Source organism: Thamnophis elegans, chromosome 13 (genome assembly GCF_009769535.1).
Source record: "Thamnophis elegans isolate rThaEle1 chromosome 13, rThaEle1.pri, whole genome shotgun sequence".
NCBI lineage: Eukaryota > Metazoa > Chordata > Lepidosauria > Squamata > Colubridae > Thamnophis > Thamnophis elegans.
In genome coordinates, this window is record NC_045553.1 from 25,969,500 (window position 1) to 25,993,155 (window position 23,656).

The 23,656-nt window shown below is 44.7% G+C and overlaps 1 protein-coding gene across 2 annotated transcripts in view; it reads right to left on the bottom strand.

The window, feature by feature from the left end:
- The window catches only part of PPP3CC (protein phosphatase 3 catalytic subunit gamma), a 90,445-nt gene that overhangs the window by 19,379 nt on the left and 47,410 nt on the right, over window positions 1-23,656 (bottom strand). For both annotated transcript variants that reach the window (XM_032228928.1, XM_032228927.1), the window contains exons 4-8: window positions 10,020-10,131; window positions 5,055-5,200; window positions 3,878-4,017; window positions 2,948-3,025; window positions 2,764-2,858 (exon numbers count right to left, since the gene is read on the bottom strand). In XM_032228928.1, the coding sequence (XP_032084819.1) occupies window positions 2,764-2,858; window positions 2,948-3,025; window positions 3,878-4,017; window positions 5,055-5,200; window positions 10,020-10,131 (571 nt within the window). The remainder of the gene's footprint in view (window positions 1-2,763; window positions 2,859-2,947; window positions 3,026-3,877; window positions 4,018-5,054; window positions 5,201-10,019; window positions 10,132-23,656) is intronic.

The following is a 23,656-nucleotide window of genomic DNA, read 5'->3' on the forward strand; positions in this document are numbered from 1 at the left end:
ATTTTAGAACACGTCATAAAGGTGTCATGGTATTGGAGATCTATTGAAATTGCAAATGAACACCAGTAGGTGGTTTTGTCTTCTAATATAAATGATTCTAGATAAAAACATGTTTAAACAATGGTAACCAAATGAGAATTATGGTACAGGGATAGTGAAATACATAACTTTTCTTTCTTGACTTAAAATGTACAACATGATTTGAATGAAGTATATGTAAGGACTGTGGAAGAAACGCACGGAATATATTTGTAACCAATCAATATGCTTTCAACAAGATGTAATAAAAGATGATTTTTTCTTTTTTCTTTTCGTTTAACTAAAACAATAAAAAAAATTCTCAAAAAAAAAAAAGGACCAAAGTTTGATTAACACACATTTCACTTAGCAACATAAATGTTGGGTTCAATTGTGGTCGTACGTCAAGGACTACCTGGACTTTTATATCTGAAGTAGAAATAACAGAGGTAGCATGAACGATGGTTTGTCCTAACAAACCAGTTTCCAATCATAGTTTTATAAGACTGGTTGTTGAGATAAACTGAATGTATTACCAACTATAATAAGAATGACCATAAAGAAGGCTGAGCGCCAAAGAACTATGAGTTCCTTTGAACTATGGTGTTGGAGAAGACTCCGCGAGTCCCTTGGACTGCAAGGCGATCCAACTGGTCAGTCCTAGAGGAGATCAACCCTGACTGCTCTTTAGAAGGCCAGATCCTGAAGAGGAGACTCAAATACTTTGGCCACCTATTGAGAAGGAAGGACTCCCTGGAGAAGAATCTAATGCTGGGAAAGACTGAGGGCAAAAGAAGAAGGGGACGGCAGAGAATGAGGTGGCTGGATGGAGTCACTGAAGCAGTCGGCGTGAGCTTAAATGGACTCCAGGGGATGAGAGAGGACAGGAAGGCCTGGAGAAATGTTGTCCATGGGTTTGCGATGGGTCGGACGTGACTTCGCAACTAACAACAAAAAAATTACCAACTAATTCCTAGTTCAGACACAATAAGACACAAGTAGTTGAACAGCAAAATAACTTATTTCTATCTCTTTCTGACCCATTAGAGGATAGGGTGCAGAAATATCAAAACCATTAACCCCAAATTTAAAACTGCATTTGGATAAGGCACAGACTTCCACAGGAAGAGCATCAAACTGATTCTGACATTCAGTTAATATTTGTTAATCAGATTTGCTTTCCACGTGTTCCAAAGAATTCAGAGGGTTTTTTTTTTCTTTGAACTATCCTCACATCAACCTTGTGAAATGAGGCTACTTGTATAATGTCGGCCGAATGTGAACAAACAACTCCCTCTTCCACAGTCTTCCCGTGGTTACATAAATTCTGCATATGGCCAGGAGAACTAGGAACGAAACCCCATCCCAAAACATCAAATTTGGTTCATTCAGCATGACAGGAAAGTCAAACCGGGCCAGCACAATGTCGCAAGTTCACAAATATTGTGGACCAAGCTCAGGATCAGAGAAGATGCTGTCTAGTTGGAACAAACAACACCCGAGTGAAAACTGAAACTATTTATGACAGGGATCTCCAACTTTGGCAACTTTAAGACTTGTGGACTTAAAGTCCCAGAGTTCCTCAGCCAGCTTCACTTTGCTGGCTGAGGAATTCTGGGTGTTGAAGTCCATAAGTTTTAACTGTGCCGAAGGTTGGAGGCCCTTGATTTAAGAGGAACATTTCTTTCTGATTCCAAATGACAAGAGAAAAAGGCAGCTTCTTCATAACTACAGATGGTCCTCGGCGTGCAACCACCATTGAGGCCAACATTTCTGCTGCTAAGCAAGACATTTGTTAAATGAGTTCTCCCCATTTTTATGACAGTTGTTGGCATGGTTGTTAAATGAATCACTGCAGTTGTAAAGTTAGTAACATGATTGTTAAGTGAATCTGGCTTTGACTTTGACTTATCAGAAGGTCGCAGAAGGGGATCGCATGACCCATTGCAACCGTCATAAATGAGTCAGTGGCCAAGCGGCTGAATTTTGGCCACAGGGCCACAGAGGTGCTGCTAACGGCCATAAGTGTGAAAAACTGTCATGTCACTTTTTTCAGAGCCATTGTAACTTGGAACAGTCACTAAATGAAGTGTTGTAAGTGAAGGACTTTCATTATTCCTTTCTCCTCTTTCATGATAGTCTTCAGGCCGGAGAGAATTCCAACAATGGGAAAAGGGGAAGAAGAAACAAACCAAATGAGCGGTCCCTTTTATACTTTCCTAATATAGAATGAAAGGGACGCAGTGGCTCAGTGGCTAAGATGCTGAGTTTGTCAATCAGAAAGTTCGCCAGTTCGAATCCTTAGCGCCGCCTAATGGAGTGAGCTCCTGTTACTTGTCCCAGCTTCTGCCAACCTAGCAGTGCGAAACCATGTAAAATGCAAGTAGAAAAATCGGAACTACCGATTTTTGAGAAGGTGGGAAAGTAACAGCTTTCTGTGTGCCTTTGGCGATCAGTCATGCTGGCCACATGACCACAGAGATATCTCCGGATAGCGCTGGCTCTTTGGCTTTGAAACGGAGATGAGCTGGAAACAACTAGCACTTTTCCTAGACTGGAATGTTTCCTAGAGCCAGAAATGATTAGCACACATGTGTAGGGGAATCTTTACTGTTTTTAATATAGAATGAACACATGTTCACAACATTTCCAGCCAAACAAAAAAACAAGCAAAGATAGTGTACCTTTTAAAGAAATCTACCATAATCCAATTTAGGAACCCCTCGCATACATTCAACAGCTTACCCTTGTTATTATAGACGTCTAGGTAATTTGGTGCGGAAAAGATGGTGATGAGCGATGGGAAACCTGTGGTTTGGCTCTTTCTGTACATTCGGTACCTGGGAAAACAGGGAAAGGCTGAGCAAGCTGCTGTTATAAAAAACCTTCACCAAAGAAGTCTTTAATCCATAACTTGTTATGAACCTACCCGGCATCCTGGGCTTCATGTGCTCGAATCACGGATAACAAATTATTGTTTTGCAAAAATTCACAAATTGCAGGGTAACTGAAAGATAAAGGTTTTAGAGAAGCGTTAGTGTGTGCCGAAGCAACCAATGATCTTTCATGAGAAGCTACCTGTGAATTGACACATATGGGCTTTATCACACAGCACTTCAGATCAAAATGTTCCTGGGTGAAAGGTCAAACAGATTCTGGGAAAGTTAAGAAGGGGAAAAAGGCCACTGCAAAAGAAACACACAAGTCAAGCACTTGTATTATTCTCAAATTCTAGATATAAGAGTAGGCCTGTTTGTGAATGATAACTTATAAGAAGGTAAGCAACCAGTTCTTCACTATTTTCTCTGATTTACATATGGATTATTAACTTTATCCAGAAGCAAAGAATTTAGAATGTGTGGAGAACAATAGAGTTGTGCCAAATGCTGCTTTCTAGTTGATTATAATATAATGACTGACAAGAATTGATGGTTATGACCAGGCTGCCATTCCTCAAACATCCAGGAAAGGGATATTCCTCACAAAAATATTGAATGAACCTAAAGGCTGACTGGATAGGGCAGGGGTTGGCAACCTGTGGCTCTGGAGCCACCTGTGGCTCTTTCATCCCTCTGCTGCAGCTCCCTGTCGCCAGTCGGCTCCACAATGGATAGGGCTTTCAGTTAGGACAGGTAGAGGAAAAAGGATGCCTTTTTCTAGGCGGAGACTCTATGGTGGGGGAACCAAACTTCTGGTCAGCTCCAGAATTGAATGGGGGGTTTCCGTTTAAGGACATTTGTGGCTCTTTGAGTGTTGCCAACCCCTATGGTCCTCGATTGTGGCTGAGTTCCGAAACCCCATTGAGCCCTGCAGCCTCATGCCGTTTCAGTTTAGAAACGTTGTTTGAACACTGACTCACCTGTAGAAATAGGAGCAACCTCGAACAGTGTTGTGAGTGAAGTGTTCCAAGGTCTTCTCATTGCCATAATCTTCTGATGGATCAGACCACAGTAGGTCACACATTGGACCAAAGGCTGGAGGCTCCTTAAACCTGTCTAACTGAAAGACAAATACGGACCCCCCAAAAAAAGACAATTGTGAATGCAAATCTCTATAAGACAATAAGAACATATTATTAAGACATGCAGAACAGGTCAGGTGCAGAAAAAGTATCTGTAAAATAGTACAGTCCATTATGAGAGTTCCCCAACCTTTATGGGTTTGTGGATTAGGATGGCACACACGTACACATGCTTGCCTGCTGCCCGTGCGGGGGGGGGGGGAATGCATGCGCTGCCCTGGCTTTGGGCAGCCTGGTTTTAAAATAGCTCACAGTCCAGTAGTAGACTTTGGCTCAAGGGGTAGGGACCCCTGCATTCTGAGAAGTTTTGGGGAAAAAATATCTGTTATCAATATTGATTTCCATGGGAGGAATATCTACCCCATGAAAAAAAAGTAGGCTTAAGCAATGGAAAGCCACTTTAAATAAAATCAAGAGAACAACTGTTCCATTTCATAGTTTCTCTGAAAAGGTTACAAATCAATTTCTTTTCAAAATGCTCACTTCAGTATTGAGGGAGAAGCCAACTCCCGAACCCGTAGCTAACATTATGGCCGGTTTGGAGAACCTCCAAATCCCACCCCTGGCTGGACCCTCCCACCACGCCCTTCCCCTCCCCTCCCACCATGCCCCTCCCTCCCAGGAGTCTCCATGTGGCCTGTTTTGGATGCGAGGAAAGTACAGGGCCTGTGCGAAGGCTCAGGGAGGGGGGAAAGCCTCCGGAACCTGGGGAAGGTGAAAACGCCCCCTCCCCCTGCCATGGTGCAGGAGGCTGACTAGGCCACGCCCACCATGGCCACGCCCACCTAGCAACAGGGCAGAGAACCCATTGCTGACATTTTTTGAAGCCCACACCTGCACGGATTACTTGCTGAATTGTTATATAATCTTGCATACAAGTTTTAGGGAACTTCAAAAGAAAAGTTTTGAATTCCTGGACTGGTAATTTTGAGTAAAACCCAGTCGCAGGTTGTAAAATACCCATTTAAATTTTTTTGGGGGGGGGGGGCAGAAGGAGAGAAGAAAGACCACTTACTCTCCTAATGTCGTCTAGACATGTGATTTCAGGAGAGAGCCCTCCGTGCACACACAGAAACTGTTGATTCAAGAGGGCTGCGAGAGGAAGACAGTCAAATGTATCCATGCACGCATCATATACCCGCTCTGAGTACTTGATTCGACCTGCAGCAAGAAAGAAGTGAGAAGGGGGGAAAATTGCAGCTGTTATAAAGGCTGCAGGTTTGCAAAGTTTTGGCACAGGCAACAGCTGATCTACAGACCAAAAGGCTTCTAAGGGGCTAAAGCTGGAAACAGGACTGAATCAGAGGAGGAGGAGGAGGTGGTGGTGTGGGAGTCAGGATAAACATCAAAGCAACCTGAGAGCTCCGAAAGGGAAGAGGGAGTGGAGCTAGCAGAGAAAGACAGAGGCTCTGGGCCTGGGCCGTTAGTCAGTCCTCAGATGGAGAGTCAACAGCCCCCAGGTCTTGAGGTGGCGGATGAGGAAGAGGAAGAACAGCTGGGCCCAGTGCCTGAAAAGCAGATTTGCAGAAGGCAGAGGAGAGCAAAGCAATGGAAATCTATGGGCCGGTCTTTGGGACAGAAGAGCCATTGCTGCTAGCAAAGCCCCACCCTAGCTCTGGGGATAAAAGGCAGGGGGCGGGAATGAATAGATGTGGCAGACAACTATTTATCCCCCTGTCGGATGGACTTGTTAGTCTGCAGTGAGAGACAAACTTTTTTGCTGGGCTGTTGGCCTAATTAAAGGAATTTCCGAGTTCATTTCAGAGCTTTTGTCGTGTTTGGGGAGCTGGGTCAGAATAAGAACGGTGACTGCCTACTCTTTCCTTTCTCTCAGGAACCGGCTTTCACACTTACGACACTTGGGAGATTTTTAACCTCAGCTCGCCTAACAATAAATCCTAGAAATCTCTCACAGACCTGTTGCGTGTTTCAGAAGATTCTCAGTCATTTTTTTTAAAGAAGTATACACAGATCATGCAGGGTGGTGGGCAAGCAAGCTGAGATATACCACTTCATCCTAAGTGATGTAGAGCAGGGGTGTCAAACTGAAGGCCCGGGGGCTGGATCCAGCCCACAGGGTACTTAGATCTGGCCCAGGGGGTTGCCCTGGAAACAGTGAAGGACCAGCACGAGGTGCTTCTGCCAGCAAAAATGGAGCTCAGGAGGGCCCTCCAGAGCTCCGTTTTCACTGGAAGAGGATTGCAGGAAGCTGTCGCAGCTTGGGAGTCCGTTTTCACTGGGAGAGCAGCAGTGGTGGGATACGACTGGTATGCCCCAGTACAGGCGTACTGGTGCCTGCTGGGAGCACCAGGTACCCTTCTGGTATGGTGCTCTGGAGGGCCCACCCGCCCTCACCTGTATTTGAGCCAATCGGGGCTTCTGCGCACGTATAGCGCTGCGCAATGCTCTGCTGAGCAGCTGGAGTGTCACAGGCAGTAAGTATGCATGTGTGCATGCTGCATGCATGCATGTGGTGGATGCCTGGCCCCGTTGCACCGTACCGGTTGCACCAGGATCTGGAACCCACCACTGGGGAACACTTGGGCCACCACAGGTGCCCCTGACACGAGTGAAGTTGAGCTTGCCATGCCCACCCTGGCCACACACCCCTCGCCCCCTGAGGATAAACACAACCCTAATGCAGTTGTCAATGAAATCAAGTTTGACACCCTGATGTAGAGAAACGAACTCCAGAGTTCCTTGCAGTGGCACTTTGGAGGAAATTGGAGCCATAAAATGAACATTTTCATTTTCAGCCCATGCTGATTTCCTCACTGAGGAGGGACTGATAATCCTCTATGGAAGAATCTAAATGCCACTGGTCGCAGCTTTTTCATTTAAAACCATTCATTTGTTCATTTAGGATGAGGCCTGTGGAGGCAGATTTATAAATCTCTCTTCCGTTGGATGTAAACCATTTGCACATCCATTCTGGGTAGTATTTAAGTGCTGGTTGGTCTGGAAACCAAGAGACTGTGAGTTCTAGCTCTGCCTTAAGTATCAAAGCCAGCTGGGTTGCTTTGGGCCAGTCACTCTCTCTTAGCCCAACCTCACCTCACAGAGCTGTCATTTGGGGAAAAGAGGAGGAGGAAGGAGTATTAGCTGTGTTTGCCGTCTTGAGTTACCGTATTTTTCAGAGTATAAGATGCACCTTTTCCCCCTAAAAGAGAGTGAAAATTTGGGTGCGTCTTATACACTGAATGTTGCTGCACCCACCCACCATCTCCCACCCTTTGGCCTCTGCCTCCCAGCCATTTAACTCCTTGCAGCAAACAGAGAAAATGGGGCTTGCGGAGGTTGTAATAGGCTATAGCAATCCCTGCAGCCTGAAACAGCTGATGATCAGGAGGCGCATTTAAACTGAAACTTGCTGTTTGCTCCACCAGAAAATTGCTGGGAGGAAGAAGCACATTTTTTTTCTTGTGCTAATCAGGCTGTTTGCTGTTTGTTGCAAGGAGGTAAGTCAATACCTATAAATGCCTATAGAATGTTCAAATTATTAGACTTATTTTTTAAAGACTGCTTTACTTTTGTTCTAGACAGCTTAACAAAATGAAGAAGCTTTTTAAAATAAATGCTTGATCTGAAGAGGCCCACTGCTATTGTATCTTCTTTTAAATAGCGGAGAATAACTGTACTTCCAGAAAGCCACATCATTTTTAACAGCATCTGTACAAGTATAGTCTCAAATGTAACACTACAAACAGTGTATATTGTCTGTACTGTTTGCTGTTTGTTGCAAGGAGGCAAATTGCTGAGAAGCAGAAGCAGATTCCCCCCCCCCCCTGTTTTCCTCCCAAAAGCTAGGTGCGTCGTACTTCGGAGCATCTTATACTCTGAAAAATACGGTATATACTAAAATGGCAGGATAAAAATCTAGTACTGATAATTGCTTTACCTTTTCAGAATTTTTAAAGTACAGTGTGAATATTTTCTAAATTCAAAATTAAAATTTGCCAAGACCAAAGCCACATATTAAAGTTTTACTAAAAGGAACATGGGTCCTGTCGTTGCCAAGTTGCGAGAACCAGGAAAGCGAAATGAATTTATCACCAAGAACCTGGTTAATCCGTATGCCATATAATTACTGGCAGGACTGATAGGTTTGTTCTTGCAGTTGAAAAATAATGAAGAGTATCTATCCAGGTACCTATAATCTTGCATCTTCTACCTACCATGTTGCTGTCTTAAAAATTGCATTGCTCTTTTCAATAGCAAGTAAAAGAAAGGAGGACAAAACTGATTCACCATCTTCATTTCCAGAATGTGAATGCATTTCGTGCACATATTATTCATTAAGTTTATTTATTTATATCCTGACTTTATTGTTTTTTTTAAAATAACTCAAGATGGCCAACACACCCGATGCACCTTCCTCCTCATATTTTCCCCACAACAGCAAGAACCCAGTGAGGTGGGGTTGGGCTGAGAGTGACTGGCTCACCTAGCTGGCTTTGATGGTTGAAGTGGAACTAGAACTCTTCCGCTTTCTAGCCTGGCGCCTTAACTACTAGATGCATGGCGCCTGCATTTTATTTATTTCTAGTGGGATATGTGTGAATTCAGGGAAAGTGAAAAACAAGCAGGCAACCATTAGGGTCTTATAAGCCAGGACAAGATTGACAATAACTAATGATTAGCATTTCAGCAGTCTCCTTCCTTTCCTTCTTATAGGGGTTTATGGGATCATCATCATTGTTTAATGACCCCATAATCCCTTGTGGGTTGGAGTCTGGCCAACTGAATGGATGCCCTTCTTGTCGCCAATGAGGAGCTTTGTTCAGCAGATATATTCTCATGAGCCACGGTAGCACAGTGGTTAGAGTGCAGTACTGCAGGCTACTTTTACTGGCTGCCTGCAATTTGGCAGTTCAAATCTCACCAGACTCAAGGTTGACTCAGCCTTCCATCCTTCCGAGGTCAGAAAAGGAGGACCCAGATTGTTGGGGGCAAGAGGCTGACTCTGTAAACCACTTAGAGAGGGCCGTAAAGCACCATGAAGCGTTATGTAAGTAAGTGCTGTTGCCAGTGCTATTGTGCCCAGAGAGAGAAATATCTGCCTCTACCTAGGATCGAACTCACAGCCACCTGATTGTGAAGCAAGAGTTCCACCTCTAGGTTGCTGAAACCAAACAGAATAGAGAAATTTAAAACAATCGGGGGGGGGGGGGGGCTTGCGTTCCAAGGCAAAGCTAGATTGAATTTCAATTCCACAGTTTTAATAACACCAAGCAGGAAAACAAGAACATTCACAAATTCTTCAGCACCAAGGAGTTTTTTAGACAAAGCAGAAAGAGAGAGGGAGTTGTATTGGAGGGAGGCTGGGACACAAGGAAACACTTGGGGTGGAGGGGTGAGGGTGGGGTGGGGGTTAAGCTAATATGCTAAGCCAGGGAAATAATATTTAAATATGCAAGGAGAGAACTGCAGCCAAGGAAGGAGGGAGGGAAGGAGGGGAATTAAACCAATTTTATCTGCAGGATTTTGAAACTGATCAAAAAGAGAACTGAACTGGGTTTCCTTCCCTTTTATTCACCTCATTTCTTTTTAATTTCCATCAGATGGATGGATGGATAGATTAGATAGATAGATAGATAGATAGATAGATAATCAGTCAAGTATCTGTATTAAAGGGGAAGTCCTCCATTTTCCCCTAATTCGGATACCAGCTGCACGATCTGGAACTGAAAGCTTTTGGCAATAATTATAGGTTGCAGGGTCCCTAAAGCGATGGGAGTGGGAGGGGAGAGCTTGCATGGAGTCAGACTGTCAGGAAAACAGTAAGTCAGGAGCTGTTCTCTTGGTCTCTGTTGAAACGCCCCTTCTATAGGAGGAGGAGGGGGGGAGGGGGAGGAGGAGGAGGAGGAGGGGGAGGAGGAGGAAGACGAGGACGAGGAGGAAGCTGCAGCATTTATGCAGCTTCATCAACATTCATGACCTTCTTTTGTCACACACAGCCCATCCAACCTCTTTTACTTACACTCTTGTTTGAAGGTGAAATATTCTGTGAGATGCCTGCACTCGTGGTTCCCTCGGATCAGGAAAAGGGTTTTGGGGAAGTTTATCTTTAAACTCCATAAATACAGCACACACTGCAAAAAAGAGACATGGAAGGAAGCAGGTGAAATATATGTATGTTTTTTTCTGGGAACTTGACTTTGAAACTTTTGGAAGTTACATAGACAAAGCTGGTTCCAAAAAAATACCCCAATCAAACGTAACAGGACTTAAGAGTAGGAATACTGGGAAGTGTTTCATACCACATCAGTTTAATCATCGAGTCCAGCAGTAAACAATGACTCACTGGGGTTCTGGGAGAAAGGGATAAGTTTCCATAACTTGATATTTAACTGAGAAATCAAAGATTGAACCAGGAACCTTTGGCATAAATATTGTGATTCTGCTAAAGAGGTTCAAACTGAATGCCCAAGGTAACAGTCTGATACAAGAAACTCATTGTTTTGGTCTATATCAGGGGTCACCAACCTTTCAGACCTCAGGGACCACTACATTCATAATTTTAAATCCTGCGGATCACTAATCCGATCTGCCTAATTACTGGGTGGGTGGGCGTGGTTACATGGTCATATGACTGGATGGGCGCGGCCAACTTGATGTCACTCACATTGAGGGGCGCCTCGCCTGCCTCTACTCGCCCCTCCCCTCCCAGCCACTCCTTGCCTGCCCACCCAGACTCCTTAGGGCCCCAACAGGAAGCAGTTGCTGGAGCTAAGCAGCCACCACCAGAAAGAGTTGGCAAAACAGCTCAGTTCAAATTGGATCTGGCTGAGAAGGAGGCTCAGCTGAAGCACCTCACTGAGGACTACAAGCATAGGCTTTCCAAGCAGAGGGAAGACCTGCGGGAGTACAAGGCCAGGTACCAGTGCCTGGAGGCTCAGCGGGCTGAGAGGATCAGCCAGTTCCAGACCATAATGCAGTCCCACTGGAACGAGGCCCTCCAGCTCTTTGCCACCACTGTCGCTTCCATCCAGCCTTCACCCAAAGCCCCACAGCAGGAGGCCGAAGCAGACCCCAAGTCAGAATTTCTGCCCCCCCCGACCTGCACAAAAAGACCCCAAACGGGGAGACTCTCTACAACACAAGTGTTCATTGCACGTGAGGACCCTGATTTAGTGCAATATAAAAAATGCAAATAATTTTCCTGAGGACCACCAAAATTTTCTCACAGACCACCAGTGGTCCACAGATCACCTGTTGGTGGCCACTGGTCTAAAGTACCTTTAGGTAGGTAAAGTAATGAAGCACAGGTGTGAAAAACAGGACAGAGTACCAAATGCAAGGGGTCCTCTACCATAGGGGTCTCCAACTTTGGGAATTTTAAGACTTGGGGACTTCAACTCCCAGAATTCCTCAGCCAGCTTCTGGGAGTTGAAGTCCACAAGTCCTAAAGTTGCCAAGGTTGGAGAGCCCTGCTCTACTCCATCTTGTCCACAAATGACTGTTGTTTTGTGCTAATTATATTTCTTCAAATTGGCCACTCTTTGTATTTTTTTAAGAGCCCACAAAAGGCGATCCTTGAACTGTTAAATAAAACATTTAGAATCGTTTTGCATAACCCGCATCCAACATTAGTCTTAAAATGTCACATGGAATTGGAACCGGAAAAGGTATGTCAGTTAAATGCTAAATACTTTATATAAAGGTAAAAATTCCCCTTGCACAAGCAGTATATGTTAGTCGTTACCGACTCTAGGAGGTGGTGTTCATCTCCGTTTTAAAGCCAAAGAGCCAGCGCTGTCCGAAGATGTCTCCGTGGTCATGTGGCCGGCATGACTAAATGCTGAATGCAAATGGAACACTGTTCCCTTCCCACCAAAGGTGGTCCCTATTTTTCTACTAGCATTTTTACGTGCTTTCAAACAGCTAGGTTGGCAGAAGCTGGGACAAGTAACTGGAGCTCACTTTGTTACGCGGCACTAGGGATTTGAACCACCGAACTGCCGACCTTTCTGATCAACAAGCTCAGCATCTTAGTCACTGAGCCACTGCGTCCCTGCTATATATATATTAGGGACACTATTTCCCAATGGTGACTCAATTCACTTAATTATGTTGGTGAATCTTTACAGGTAGTTCTCAATTTACAATAGTTCATTTAGTGAATGTTCAAAGTTACGACCATTGTGCACACTCATGCTGTTGATTGGCATCCCCAATCATGTGATCCAAATTCACATGCTCGGCCACTGATTCATTTATGACCGTTGTAGTGCCTTGGGGCCATGTGACCCCTCTTATGATCTGACAAGCAAAGTCAACGAGGAAATTAGTTTCGCTTAACAAGCAGATTACTAACCTAACAACTGCAGGGATTCACTTAGCAAGTGTTGCAAGAAAGGTTGTAAATGGGTCAAAATTCACTTAACAAATGTTTCACTTAGCAACAGAAAATTTGGGCTCAATTGTGGTCATAAGGTCTATGTGTATTGTTATTTTGTTTGTTCCAATAAATGAACGAATGAATATAAATGTATGTACCTGAAGGCAAAGGGAATATATAAAATAAAAATAACCAACGAAAGAGCCCAAACCATAGGAAATATGGGTTATTGGTCAGTGACTACCAACTTTTGAAAAAAATATACCACCGTATTAAAACCAAGTAGATGAGATAAAATACGAATACAACAAAGATAAAACAAATGAAAATGTAACACATTGTACATTACTATAAATACGGGTGCCACTCTAGATCTAAAATATTGCAATCCGTGAAGTAAAATAAATATGACATAAAACAAAACAGCTTAGGATGTACTAAACTTAAAGTGATAAATGAAACAAAAGTGGTGTTTTCGGTGGTCAGTTATGCCTTATTTTCATTGTGGCCATATAGATTTTGACTAGTGAAAAAGGATGGTGAATCTTCCAGAATACAGTTCACATAGAAATTGTCTTTCTGAAAATTTACATATTATGGGCAGAATTTAAAGAGGCCTTCTATGCCCGTAGAATTCACAATGTCATCTATATATATAAAAGCAAAATACCACTCACGCAGCATCTTGAAATCTCCAGAACCATAAAGCCTACAAACCTGAAATTTGGCACTTATGTTCCTCTTGGCTTCTAGGTGCTCACTAAGAAAGGATTTTTCGAAATGACCATCAGATCATTAGTATTTATTATATTATTATTAACATGTTCTGATGCTAAGGAGTTAGATGTTCTACTCCCTCTCCTCACCCAAAAAGAATTCTGTTCCAACTGCCACTTGGATGTGGGAGTAGCCAGCGCGTGACTCATCCGGCCTGTGAGCTGGCAGTTTACACATTCTACTCCCTCTCCCCACCTAAAAAACACCCTGATGGCAAGGAGTTAAATTGAGGGGGAGAAGGGGATAAGATAGGAGAGGCCTCTGTGGGGCAAGTCTGAGGGAGAGAAGCGGATAGGGGACAAGCCTGAGGGAGAGAAGGAGAGAGAAAGGAGCCCGATCACATAGTTTTGTAGCAGAGCACGGGTATCCAGCTAGTAATACCATATATGTGGAATGGTATTCGCCACATGGGTAGATAAGCTCAGTTCATGCAATTTTGGAGCTTCTATCTTGCAGCTGTGTGGATGGTCAGATATTATGCCTGGGCTTTGAAAAAAAATCTATTCTCAGCTTGGGGAAAGTCAGATACCTTGCTAGTTCTCAAGTGTCCTTATGAACCTTTGGGTGAACAAATGTTTGGTTCAGTCCTATCAGAAATGGTAAGAAAGTCCATATAATGCCAGCTTCTGCTCTATTAGCTATTTCAAAGGGGAAGGAAAAGGCGAAGAGTTTTAAGCAGCTTAAACCTACGTTAGAACAATAAATGTATTGAATCCCATGTGTTCTTTGAGGTTGTTTTCTTGCAGACATATTTATGCACTGATGATTTTATCCAGTTGGGTAATGAAATGCAAGAAAACACCCAAGCTCAGAGAACACCAAGGACTCCAAAATTGTACCCCGAGCTACAAATATTCTCTTTGACTAGTTTTAAAAAAATGATATGCCCTACACTATTTAGACCAAATAGATATAGGTAACTTTATATATTAAGAGCAATTCATACTTCTGATAGCATTGATTGCAGTATCAAAAAGAAAGTTAACTGCAAAAACAAAGGGGAGGATGACACTAATGTTATAAAGGGACACTTTGAATTCATTAACACAATTACACAGACGTAGCACCTATTTCATTTCTTTCATTACACAGACGTAGCACCTATTTCTTCATTTCTTGTATTCAATCTTTCTAAGGAGTTCAAGATAGTATACATGAGCTAAGATAAGTCACATGAGCTAAGCTAATATGTTCAACATATACTGGCTGGCATACACAGGCTAAAACTTGAATTCGTTAGCCATGGCAATCTTTAAAACATGGTTTAGAAATCATACACAACTGAATATTGCTTAGCTCCATGTCTGTGCCACGTTTGTGAGGAAGTTCACCTGAGTGCTTCATACTAAGGTTACAGGATTGTAAATTTTAGTCTCCCTGGTCCAGCTGATGATTTCCTGTTTCATCATCCATGCAAGTCACTGGCCTCTGCTCTAACAATGTTAACACTGGCCTTGCCTCCCCAAAGCTTTTGAGCCTGTTTCCTGCACCAAGATACAATTATAAAAATTACCTCCTCTTCTATTTTGTTAAAAGGACATTAACAGAAATGGATCTGGCGGATCTCCCTAATCCTCCCCACCTCAATTGAAGAAACTAATGCTTTAATTCCTTGGTTTCTTCCCGTCCTCGAAAAAGGAAAGTGACAGCTGGAAAAGCTAAAAACGAAAGCAGTTCCTGGACATTGAGAAGCGAGATTCTTCTGCATGGGATATTTCTCTTCAACGTCCAAATAGCAACCTGCTGTTGTGAGCTTTGACAAAACTCATACATATTTGAGCTACGTTCCTTTATCTTTGCCAATTCACTTTCTCTGTTCCAAATCCAATGCCTGGCTTCCCTCTCCTCTGTGTGTGTGTGTTGTATTATAATTTTAGTTATAGTTTTTTTCTTTACCATCCATAGGTGCTTGGTGGACAAAGAATTGTCTGGGTCAATATATTTTACACACAGTAATAATAATAGTAATATTGTTTAGCTATACATAAAAATAGTCATAATCTTTCAATTTATAATATTTGTGTATACTTAGTGGTTATAATGTATTCTATTCTATATCAGCATATATAATGCTATTTTTCCAATTCCTAACTTCTACCTCTTTTTTCTAACTTTTAGTAGAATAGTCACCCTATTCGGAAGTATTCTACATCTATCCATCTCTTGCCTTTTTTAGAATTTCACCTCTTATTGGCTTTTTGGTAAGTCTTTCATGCTTCTCCCTCGGGATCTTGTAACTCCTTACATCAGATTTATTTGATATTAGTATTTCATCTGTTGCTCTGACATAGGCTTCCCAAAAGCACAAAGCCAATTCCTCATCCCAATAAACCCCTTTTATTTAGGTTAAAGGGAATTCCCCTCTAGCAAAGTGCCGGTCAACAGTCTTTCAAGAGATTTCACAACTACAGACCTTTATCAGGCTCGGAGAGCTGCCAGGCCGATATGTTCCAAACGCCACGCTGCTGCAGCAGCAATTACTTGCCAAGAAGTTGGAAACAGATCTTCACTCTAATGAATTGAACTAATTGTCTCCTGCAAGCCCCACTCCTCTTTATTCCCTATGGGAGGGGCCATTCATCGTCCACCTGTGCCTTTACTCCCAAGTCGACCCTTTTTCCTTAGCTGTTCCCTTCTCCTGGCAGCTCTGCGCATGCGCACACTGGGAACAGGCTCAAACTGTTCTTCTGTCCCCCTGATATCCGACTCTGAAGACAGATGATAACTGTCAGACGGCCCTGACCACATCTCTGCCTGTGACGCAGAGCCCTCATCAGAGCCTTTCCTAGACTCCATGACTGGCCCATGTTCCTCCCCAACCTCCTCACTGTCTGAGTCTGCCACCAGCTCCGCTGTCGTGCCACAACACTTATCTCTTGTTATTGGTTCTCTAGAGTCCCCATCCTGGCTTCCCTCTTCTTGTAACTCTCCTTGTTGTCCACTCCCAAAACAGACAAACGTCGAAGACAGAAAACATCATTTTACTGGGAGGAATCGGGAATGCCTCTGCTCATGCACCTTAGCAAAGCTTCTCAATTTCGTATGAACAAGTGGCATTTGCAGCCGCCCACACATATACGGCCCCCCGTTTTTTGAAGGATGAATACCTGGCTTTGTAGAAAAGGAACAAATGTGTCATGGGTCCCTTCCCACCGTAGATTCTGAGAAAGGAATCAAGACTAACATGAAAGGGGCTCCATGCTGCCCCATACAAAAGATGCTAATTCCAAGCAACGCCCAAGTTTTGCAAATGCCAGGTTTTTACAGCAGGTCCCCTGTAATATTTTGGATGGGTTTCCTGGTAGCACATTGCATATCATATTTTTTTCTAAGCAGAACTTCCAACAATCATCTCAGCAGCATTTATGCCACCTTCCTCCTCATCTCTTCAGATCAGCACAATTTCCTCCACCTTTTCCCAACGGTTTCTTTTCAAATATGTCCACACTCACTGAAGTAGTGCAGAGGCAGACAAGATGTGGGATCACCAACAGGGCACCTTTGTGAAAACCTATATTTTTCTTGAAAGTTAAGAATTCCAGCTTTTAACTCCCTGTCTCCCCCACAAAAAAAATCCAGATATCACAATTATTGCCACCACTGAAAGTTCTGCCTAGAGGAGAATTTGAAGCAAAATTTCAGCATTCTTTTTCAAGAACCACCATGGGAGAATTTTAAAAGAAAGGCATGACTCATGCAGAGACTGACATGGGATTTTTGTCTCAAGTAAAATTAAAAATTAATTTGGTACTTCCTCCAGTAAAGCATTTAAGTGATTTTAACAAAGCAAAAAAGAGCTTTGTAAAAAAAAAACCAACTGTTCTCAGGAGGCTTTTCAATACCTGCTTTTTAATATACAGCATGTTTGAAAATAAGCAAAGGGGCAGACTAAACCCATCTTCTTTGAAGATGGGTCTGCCCCCTCCCCCGCACCCACCCAGAAATTCAGTGCAATCCCTATTCTGGGCTTTCAAGGGAAATCCTCTTCTTCAGTCAAGTAAATAAAAAAAAGGAGAAAGATTTCCATCCTAAAGGAATGTCCGTGGATTGCATCCAAACATTATGAAATGTGATGTTTCAACTATGTTACAACAGGAACCTATCAAAATATTAAAATCTAAGCAGTCAAGTAAGATGACTACGTAGTCAACTGGACTTTTTCAGAACTGAAAAAAGCTTCTTGGATAAGAAACCAGCTCAAGGAAAAAAACAAGAAAGTCCAGTTGTTTTTTGAAAAGCACCTTTGGGACAACCTGGATGATTTGAGAATTTCATAGACAATCAAGCAAGATACACATTTTGAAATATTAAATAAATAAGGCAATTGTGTAAGTCTTTTCAGATTTGTCTCCACTACCTTTTTAATAAACTCTGAGGTCATCCTGACTCCTTCAGTAATTTTAACTGACTTATCTGGCAGTTTATAATGAGACAATCTGTGAATATTACCACGTTACATAGATTTTTTTAAAAATCCTTTGGAAAGCTAATGACAATGAAGATATGAAGTAATAGATAGCTTTTTCCTGTTAGGATTGATGGCACACATCACTATTTGGAATTCAGATAGAATTCCTGAACCTATAAAGATTAGAATCAGGCAGACTGTGGTTTTTCCCTATGAGCTTTATGGGTGTGAGAATTGGACTCTGAAGAAGGAATAAGAGAATGGATGCTTTTGAACTCTCAAAAGTATATCTTGGATAGCTAAGAAGGAATAAGAGAATGGATGTTTTTGAACGCTCAAAAGTATACCTTGGATAGCCAAGAAAGCAACCAAATGATTCACAGATTAATCCACATTATTATACTTTGGGGGGAAAAAAGTAAAGAAAGAAGACACCAGCAGCAAGGTGGAGAGACACAATTAGAACAGCAACAGGGAAGACAGATTAACAGAGTTGGAAGGGACCTTATAGATCATTTAGTCCAATACCACCACCCCCGCTCAAGCAGGGGACCCTACACGATTTCTGACAAATGGCAGTCCAATCCTTTCTTGAAAGTCTCAAGTGATGAAGCTCCCGCAGCTTCCGAAGGCAACTTCTGTTCCACTGGTTGTTATCTTTGTCAGAAAGTTCCTCCTTATTTCTAGATTTGAATCTCTCCTTGTTCAATTTCCATCCATTATTCCTTACAGAAACACAGTGGTACTTTGATACTCAACTGCTTCAAAACTCCACAAATTTGGTATGCATTTTGATGTCAAAATGTTGTCCCAGTACTTGGCCTTTGTTTGTTACTCAATGCCCTGCTACAGGAAGACTGGGGACGGCTGTGGGGAATGGACAGGAAGTCGCCCATGCTGGGAAGGACACTGAATAGGAAAAGGGACCGCCAGAAAGTTCTTCCTGGCCAAAACAAAGAGTTACATGGTAAGTCATGTGTTTTGTTTGGGACTTGTCCTTTTTAATACCCGTTGCACCTCCCAGAATCAATTAATGCTGAGTATTGAGGTACCACTGTAATATACTTTTTAGAGAAGAACAATTTTATCTACTAATCCCAGGATGGTGATGCCACAGGTAGCACGCAGAGCCATTTGTCAGCTGAGTTCACCCTTTTTTAAAAGCCATTTTTCGCCCTCCCCAGGCTCCAGAGGCTTTATAAGAGCCTGGGGAGGGCAAAAAGAGCCCACCCCAGAGGCCCTCTGGAGGCTTCATGAGCTTCCCTGAAGCCTCCCGAGCACAAAGGAACGGTCCTATGGGCAAACCGAAAGTTCGGGAACGGACTTCCGGTTTGCTCGGAGAGTCATTTAAGTGCTCCAGAGGCTTCAGCGAAGTCTCCTGAAGGTCCCTGAAGCTTCCGGAGCGCTCAAAACAACCCCCGAGTTGGTTTGCTCGTAGAGTCTTTTTTTGCCCTCCAGATGCTTTAGGGAAGCCTCCTGAAGGTCCCTGAAGCCTTCAGAGGGCCTTCCGGAGGGAAGGCTTTTTTCGCCCTCCCCAGGCTCCTATAAATCCTCTGGAATCTGGGGAGGGCGAAAAAAGGATGCAAAAAATGTCGTCACATGCCATAAGCACGCCAGTATGCCCACGCGCCCGCAACAGCATGCCCGCACCCATGCTATGCACATGCCCCTCCCGCATGTGCCCCTCCCTCTGTGCTTGCGCCTATGACCCGTCCGTGCTCCCATCCCCTGCGCATGCTCCCCGCCCCCCTTGCTCATTTTTTGCTTCCAGGTTGGTGCAGGAGGCTTTCCAGGTCCAAAACAGGGCACAGGGGTACCACATAAGGCCCCAAATTGCAATGCAAGCGCCCCTACGGATGCATTTCCATCCCCCATTCATGTGCACGTGCATCCCCTGTATGCGCACTGGTCCCTGCACATGCACAGCAGAAACCCAAAGATCAGCTGGCTGGCAGAAGGTGCGTGCATGCGCGGTGGAGCTGGGCGGGTGATAGCTGACATGCCCAAAGAGAGGGCTCTGCATGCCACTTGTGGCATGCGTGTCATAGATTTGCCATCCCAGGCATAGAGTCATGAGATCTTGGAAGTGACACCTCAAATAAAGAGGAATGCACTTGATACTTTTTACAATCATTGTTGTCAAGGCATACCATATTTTTCAGAGTATAAGACGCACCTTTTTCCCTCAAAAAAGAGGGTGAAAATCTGGGTGCATCTTATAGACTGAATACATTTTTGGCCTCCTGAAACCCCGCCCCCTTTGCAAAAATGGCCATGCATAGCCTTTAGGAGGCTTCCAGAGTGCTGCTGGGGACTGGGGAGGGCAAAAATGAGTGAAAAACGAACCGTTTTTGCCCCCCTCCCCCGCCTCCAAGAGCACTCTGGAAGCCCCCTAAAGGCTATTCATGCCCTTTTTTTGAGGAAAAACGGGGCGGTTTTTGGGAGGTCTGCAGAGTGCAAAAACTTTTTTTTTTAAAAAAAAATTGCCTCTTCAAAATCTTGGTGCTTTTTATACTCTGCAAAATACAGTATATAGGGAGACACTCATCTTGTGGAGAGACTGGTGGCAAATGCATTTAATAAATAATAATGATGATAACCGGCTCATCTGGAAACAAATACAGTAATTACAATCCTGTTTTCCATCCCAGAGTCAAGCTCTAGAAAACAAGGACACAAGGGCTCTATGACTATGCAGCCAACAGAAACTACTCATGACGCCGTTTTGCCAATGCTTCTAGATATCAGCAACAACTCTGAATGACCGTTGGCTTACCTGAATGGTCGTCCTCTAGGCGCTGCAGGAGTGTCCAAGCATGAGTTAACTTCAGCTTGCTGCCCAAGAACTGAGTTTAAATCTTTTGTGTAGCCACGCCACCTACTCCCTTTGGAGGTCAGTTTGAAAAACAAGGAGATGGAATCTGGAAGGATGTCGTAAGAAGGTAGACTATGTCTTCAGGAGTGGTAACTCGGTCTCCACTTGAATACCACACGGTGGGGTTGGACACTCCTGCAGTGCCTAGAGAACGTCCATTCAGGTAAGCCAACGGTCATTCTCCTAGACGCTGCTTGGAGTGTCCAAGCATGGGACATTCCCAAGCTATATAGTCCCAGGGTGGGAAGCAGAAATGTCTCGTTGTTCCGGAGCCACTAGGACACGCTTCAGGACTCTCCTCCCAAAGGAGGCCTCAGCAGCCGCAAAGGAATCCAATTTATAGTTGTGAATAAGTGGAGATGGCGAGGCCCAAGTCGCTGCCCTGCATATTTCCTCGATGGAGGAAACTGAAGTCACTGAGGGTCCGGGTGAGGAATGCCCCTTTGGCTGAGGGAGATCTGCTCCTGAGGAATGTGCCAGCATTTGGTCACTGACAAGTCGACAAGGTCGGCGAACCAGGATCGCCTCGGCCAGTGCGGTGCCACCAGCAGCACTTCTGCACCCTCCAACAGGATCTTCTTGAACACCTGGGGAATAAGGTTGAGAGGCGGGAAGGCGTGAAGAAGGCTGGGAGGCCAGCGGCATTGAAGGGCATCCATCCCTTCCACCCCGGGGCACCGGAATCACGAAAAGAACCAGGGGAGATGTCTGTTCGTTGGACTGGCGAACAGGTCTATCTTCAGAAGGCAGGACAAGTGGTGAAACAGAGACGGATGAAGCTGCCATTCCAAGTTGCTGATAATAGTTCTGCTCAGCCAGTCCGCAGTTATGTTCTCTTCCCCCGAGAAGTGATCCGCCTTCAGTGACTCGAGGTGGTGTTTGGCCCAATGCCTGAGAGCCTCTGCCTCCAACATCAGGGCCTTCGATCGAGTTCCGCCCTGATGGTTCATGTACACTTTGGTGGCAATGTTGACCGTCAGTATCACGACATGCGCACCTTTGACATGCTGGCAGAAATGGCGAAGAGCCAGCCTGGCCGCCCTGAGCTCCAGCCAATTTGTGTTGTGGGCGAGTTCCACTGGCAACCATTTGCCCTGTGTCACATGTGTCTGAAAATGGGCACCCCAGCCGTATAGGCTGGCGTCCATCGTTATAACAAGGTGCTATCGATCTTTGAAAAGGGAGCCTCTTTTCAGCGCTGACGACTGCCACCATCTGAGCAACCAGATGACTCTCGGAGGTATGTTCACTACCTTCTTGGAGTTGCTGGTCTTGCATCATTGAATTGGGAGCAAGAACCACTGGAATTCCTGTGCGTGCATTCGAGCCCAGGGGACTACAGCAATGCAAGAGATCAGTTTTCCCAGCAGTTGGGGTAGAGTCACGATGGAGACTGACCTGAATGTCCTGATATCCTGATACAAGGGAGGTTATGCTGTCCACTCGTTGTTGTGTGAAGAAACCTTTGCAAATGGTGGAGTCGATCACTGTGCCCAGATGTTGAATTCTGGAAGTTGGATTCAGATGACTTTTCTCCCGATTGATGGAAAAGCCATGCTGTTCGAGGGTGCGAATGGCGATGTTGAGGTCCCGATGTGCTTGTGGGATGGATGACGACTGCAGGAGGATGTCGTCCAGGTAGCAAACGAGCCTTACAGTGCAAGATCGGAGATTCGCTGCGACTGAGGCCAGAAGTTTTGTGAATGTCCTTGGGGCCGATAAGAGGCCGAAGGGGAGAGCCTTATAGTGGTAATGATGGTCTGCAAACTGGAACCTCAAGAACTTGCAATGTGCTCAGTGAAGGGGGACGTACAGGTACGTCTCCTTCAAATTGATCGATGACAAGAGATCATCCTGCCTGATGCAACTTAATATGGTCTGGAGTGATTGCATCTTGAAGCGCCTGTACACTAGGTGGATGTTGAGCTTCTTGAGGTCCAGTATTGCTCTCCCCACCCCCAGATGTCTTGGGGACTAGGAAGAGGATTGAGTAAAAACCCCTCCCCTCCTGACCCGGGGGTACCTGCTCAATGGCCACTGTGTCCAGCAAATGCTTGATCTACACCTGCATCAGCTTGCATTTGAGGGTCGACTTGGGAAGGGGACAACAGACAAAGATCCGTGGGGGCATTGAGAGAAACTCTAGGGTTAGGCTGTAACGAACCTAAGCGTCCGTCGTTGTCTCCTCCCATTGGTCGGCATACAACTGTAGACAGCCCCCAATGGGAGGGGACCGGTGATGATCACTTAGTCCGATGAAAGGAGCAGTTGGAATACCCCCCTCAGAAGGCCCTGCGATTCCCGTGCTGTCTATTCTTGTCTCGGAACAAAGACCTCTCGTGGGAGCGGTCCTGCATCTGGGTGTAAGGTCTGGGGTAGCCCCCTGAAGTAGAAGGGGCGTCTGCATTATGAAAGGGCTGCCTATGAAAAAACGAATGTCCCTTGCGGTCCGGCTTTTTGGTAATAGCCAGTAAGACCTTGCACTTATCCTTGGACTTGATTAAAACCGAGTGCAAAGCCTCCCCAAAAAGCTTGCCACCCTTGAAGGGGGCAGAAGTTAGTTCCACTTTGCCTTCATGTCTGCCTGCCAGTGACGGAGCCACAGCAGATGACACGATGTCACATTGGAGGCAAGGGCCCTAGCTGAGAATTTGATGGTGTTAAGGGAAGTGTCGGCCGAATTCTCAATCGCTGCAATTATTTTGTTAATATCTTGGCGCTGGAAGATTGGACAGGAATTTGCGCAGCCAAAACAATGCTGCCCTACTGAAGTAGGAAGAGGAGGAGGAAGCCTTCATGGTCCACACTGTGGCCATATGAGTCTTATGACAGGCCTTCTCCACCCTCTTGTCCTCAGCCTTGAGTCCTTCCAGCAAATCAGCCGGGAGGACCGAATTCGAGGTTAGGGCCACTATGGGGTCATCAAACTGAGGGAGCTTCAGGAGGTTCTCCATGCCGGCCTCCATAGAATAAAGCTTTTTATCCACCCCACTGGGTTTAGCAATTGAGTCCGGTTGGGCCATTGGCACTGGATAACATCCAGAAAAATCTGGGGAGCCAGGACCAGGTCCTGAGGGGTGGTTTCCTTGAAAAGGCCTGCACCTGGATCCCAAGATCCAGCGGTTGACTGATTACCCTGTTGTGGAGTTCTTATCAGATTGCGCGGAAGTCCCATCTGAATAGATGAGGCCCTAGCCTTAGTAAGAATGGCCCGAA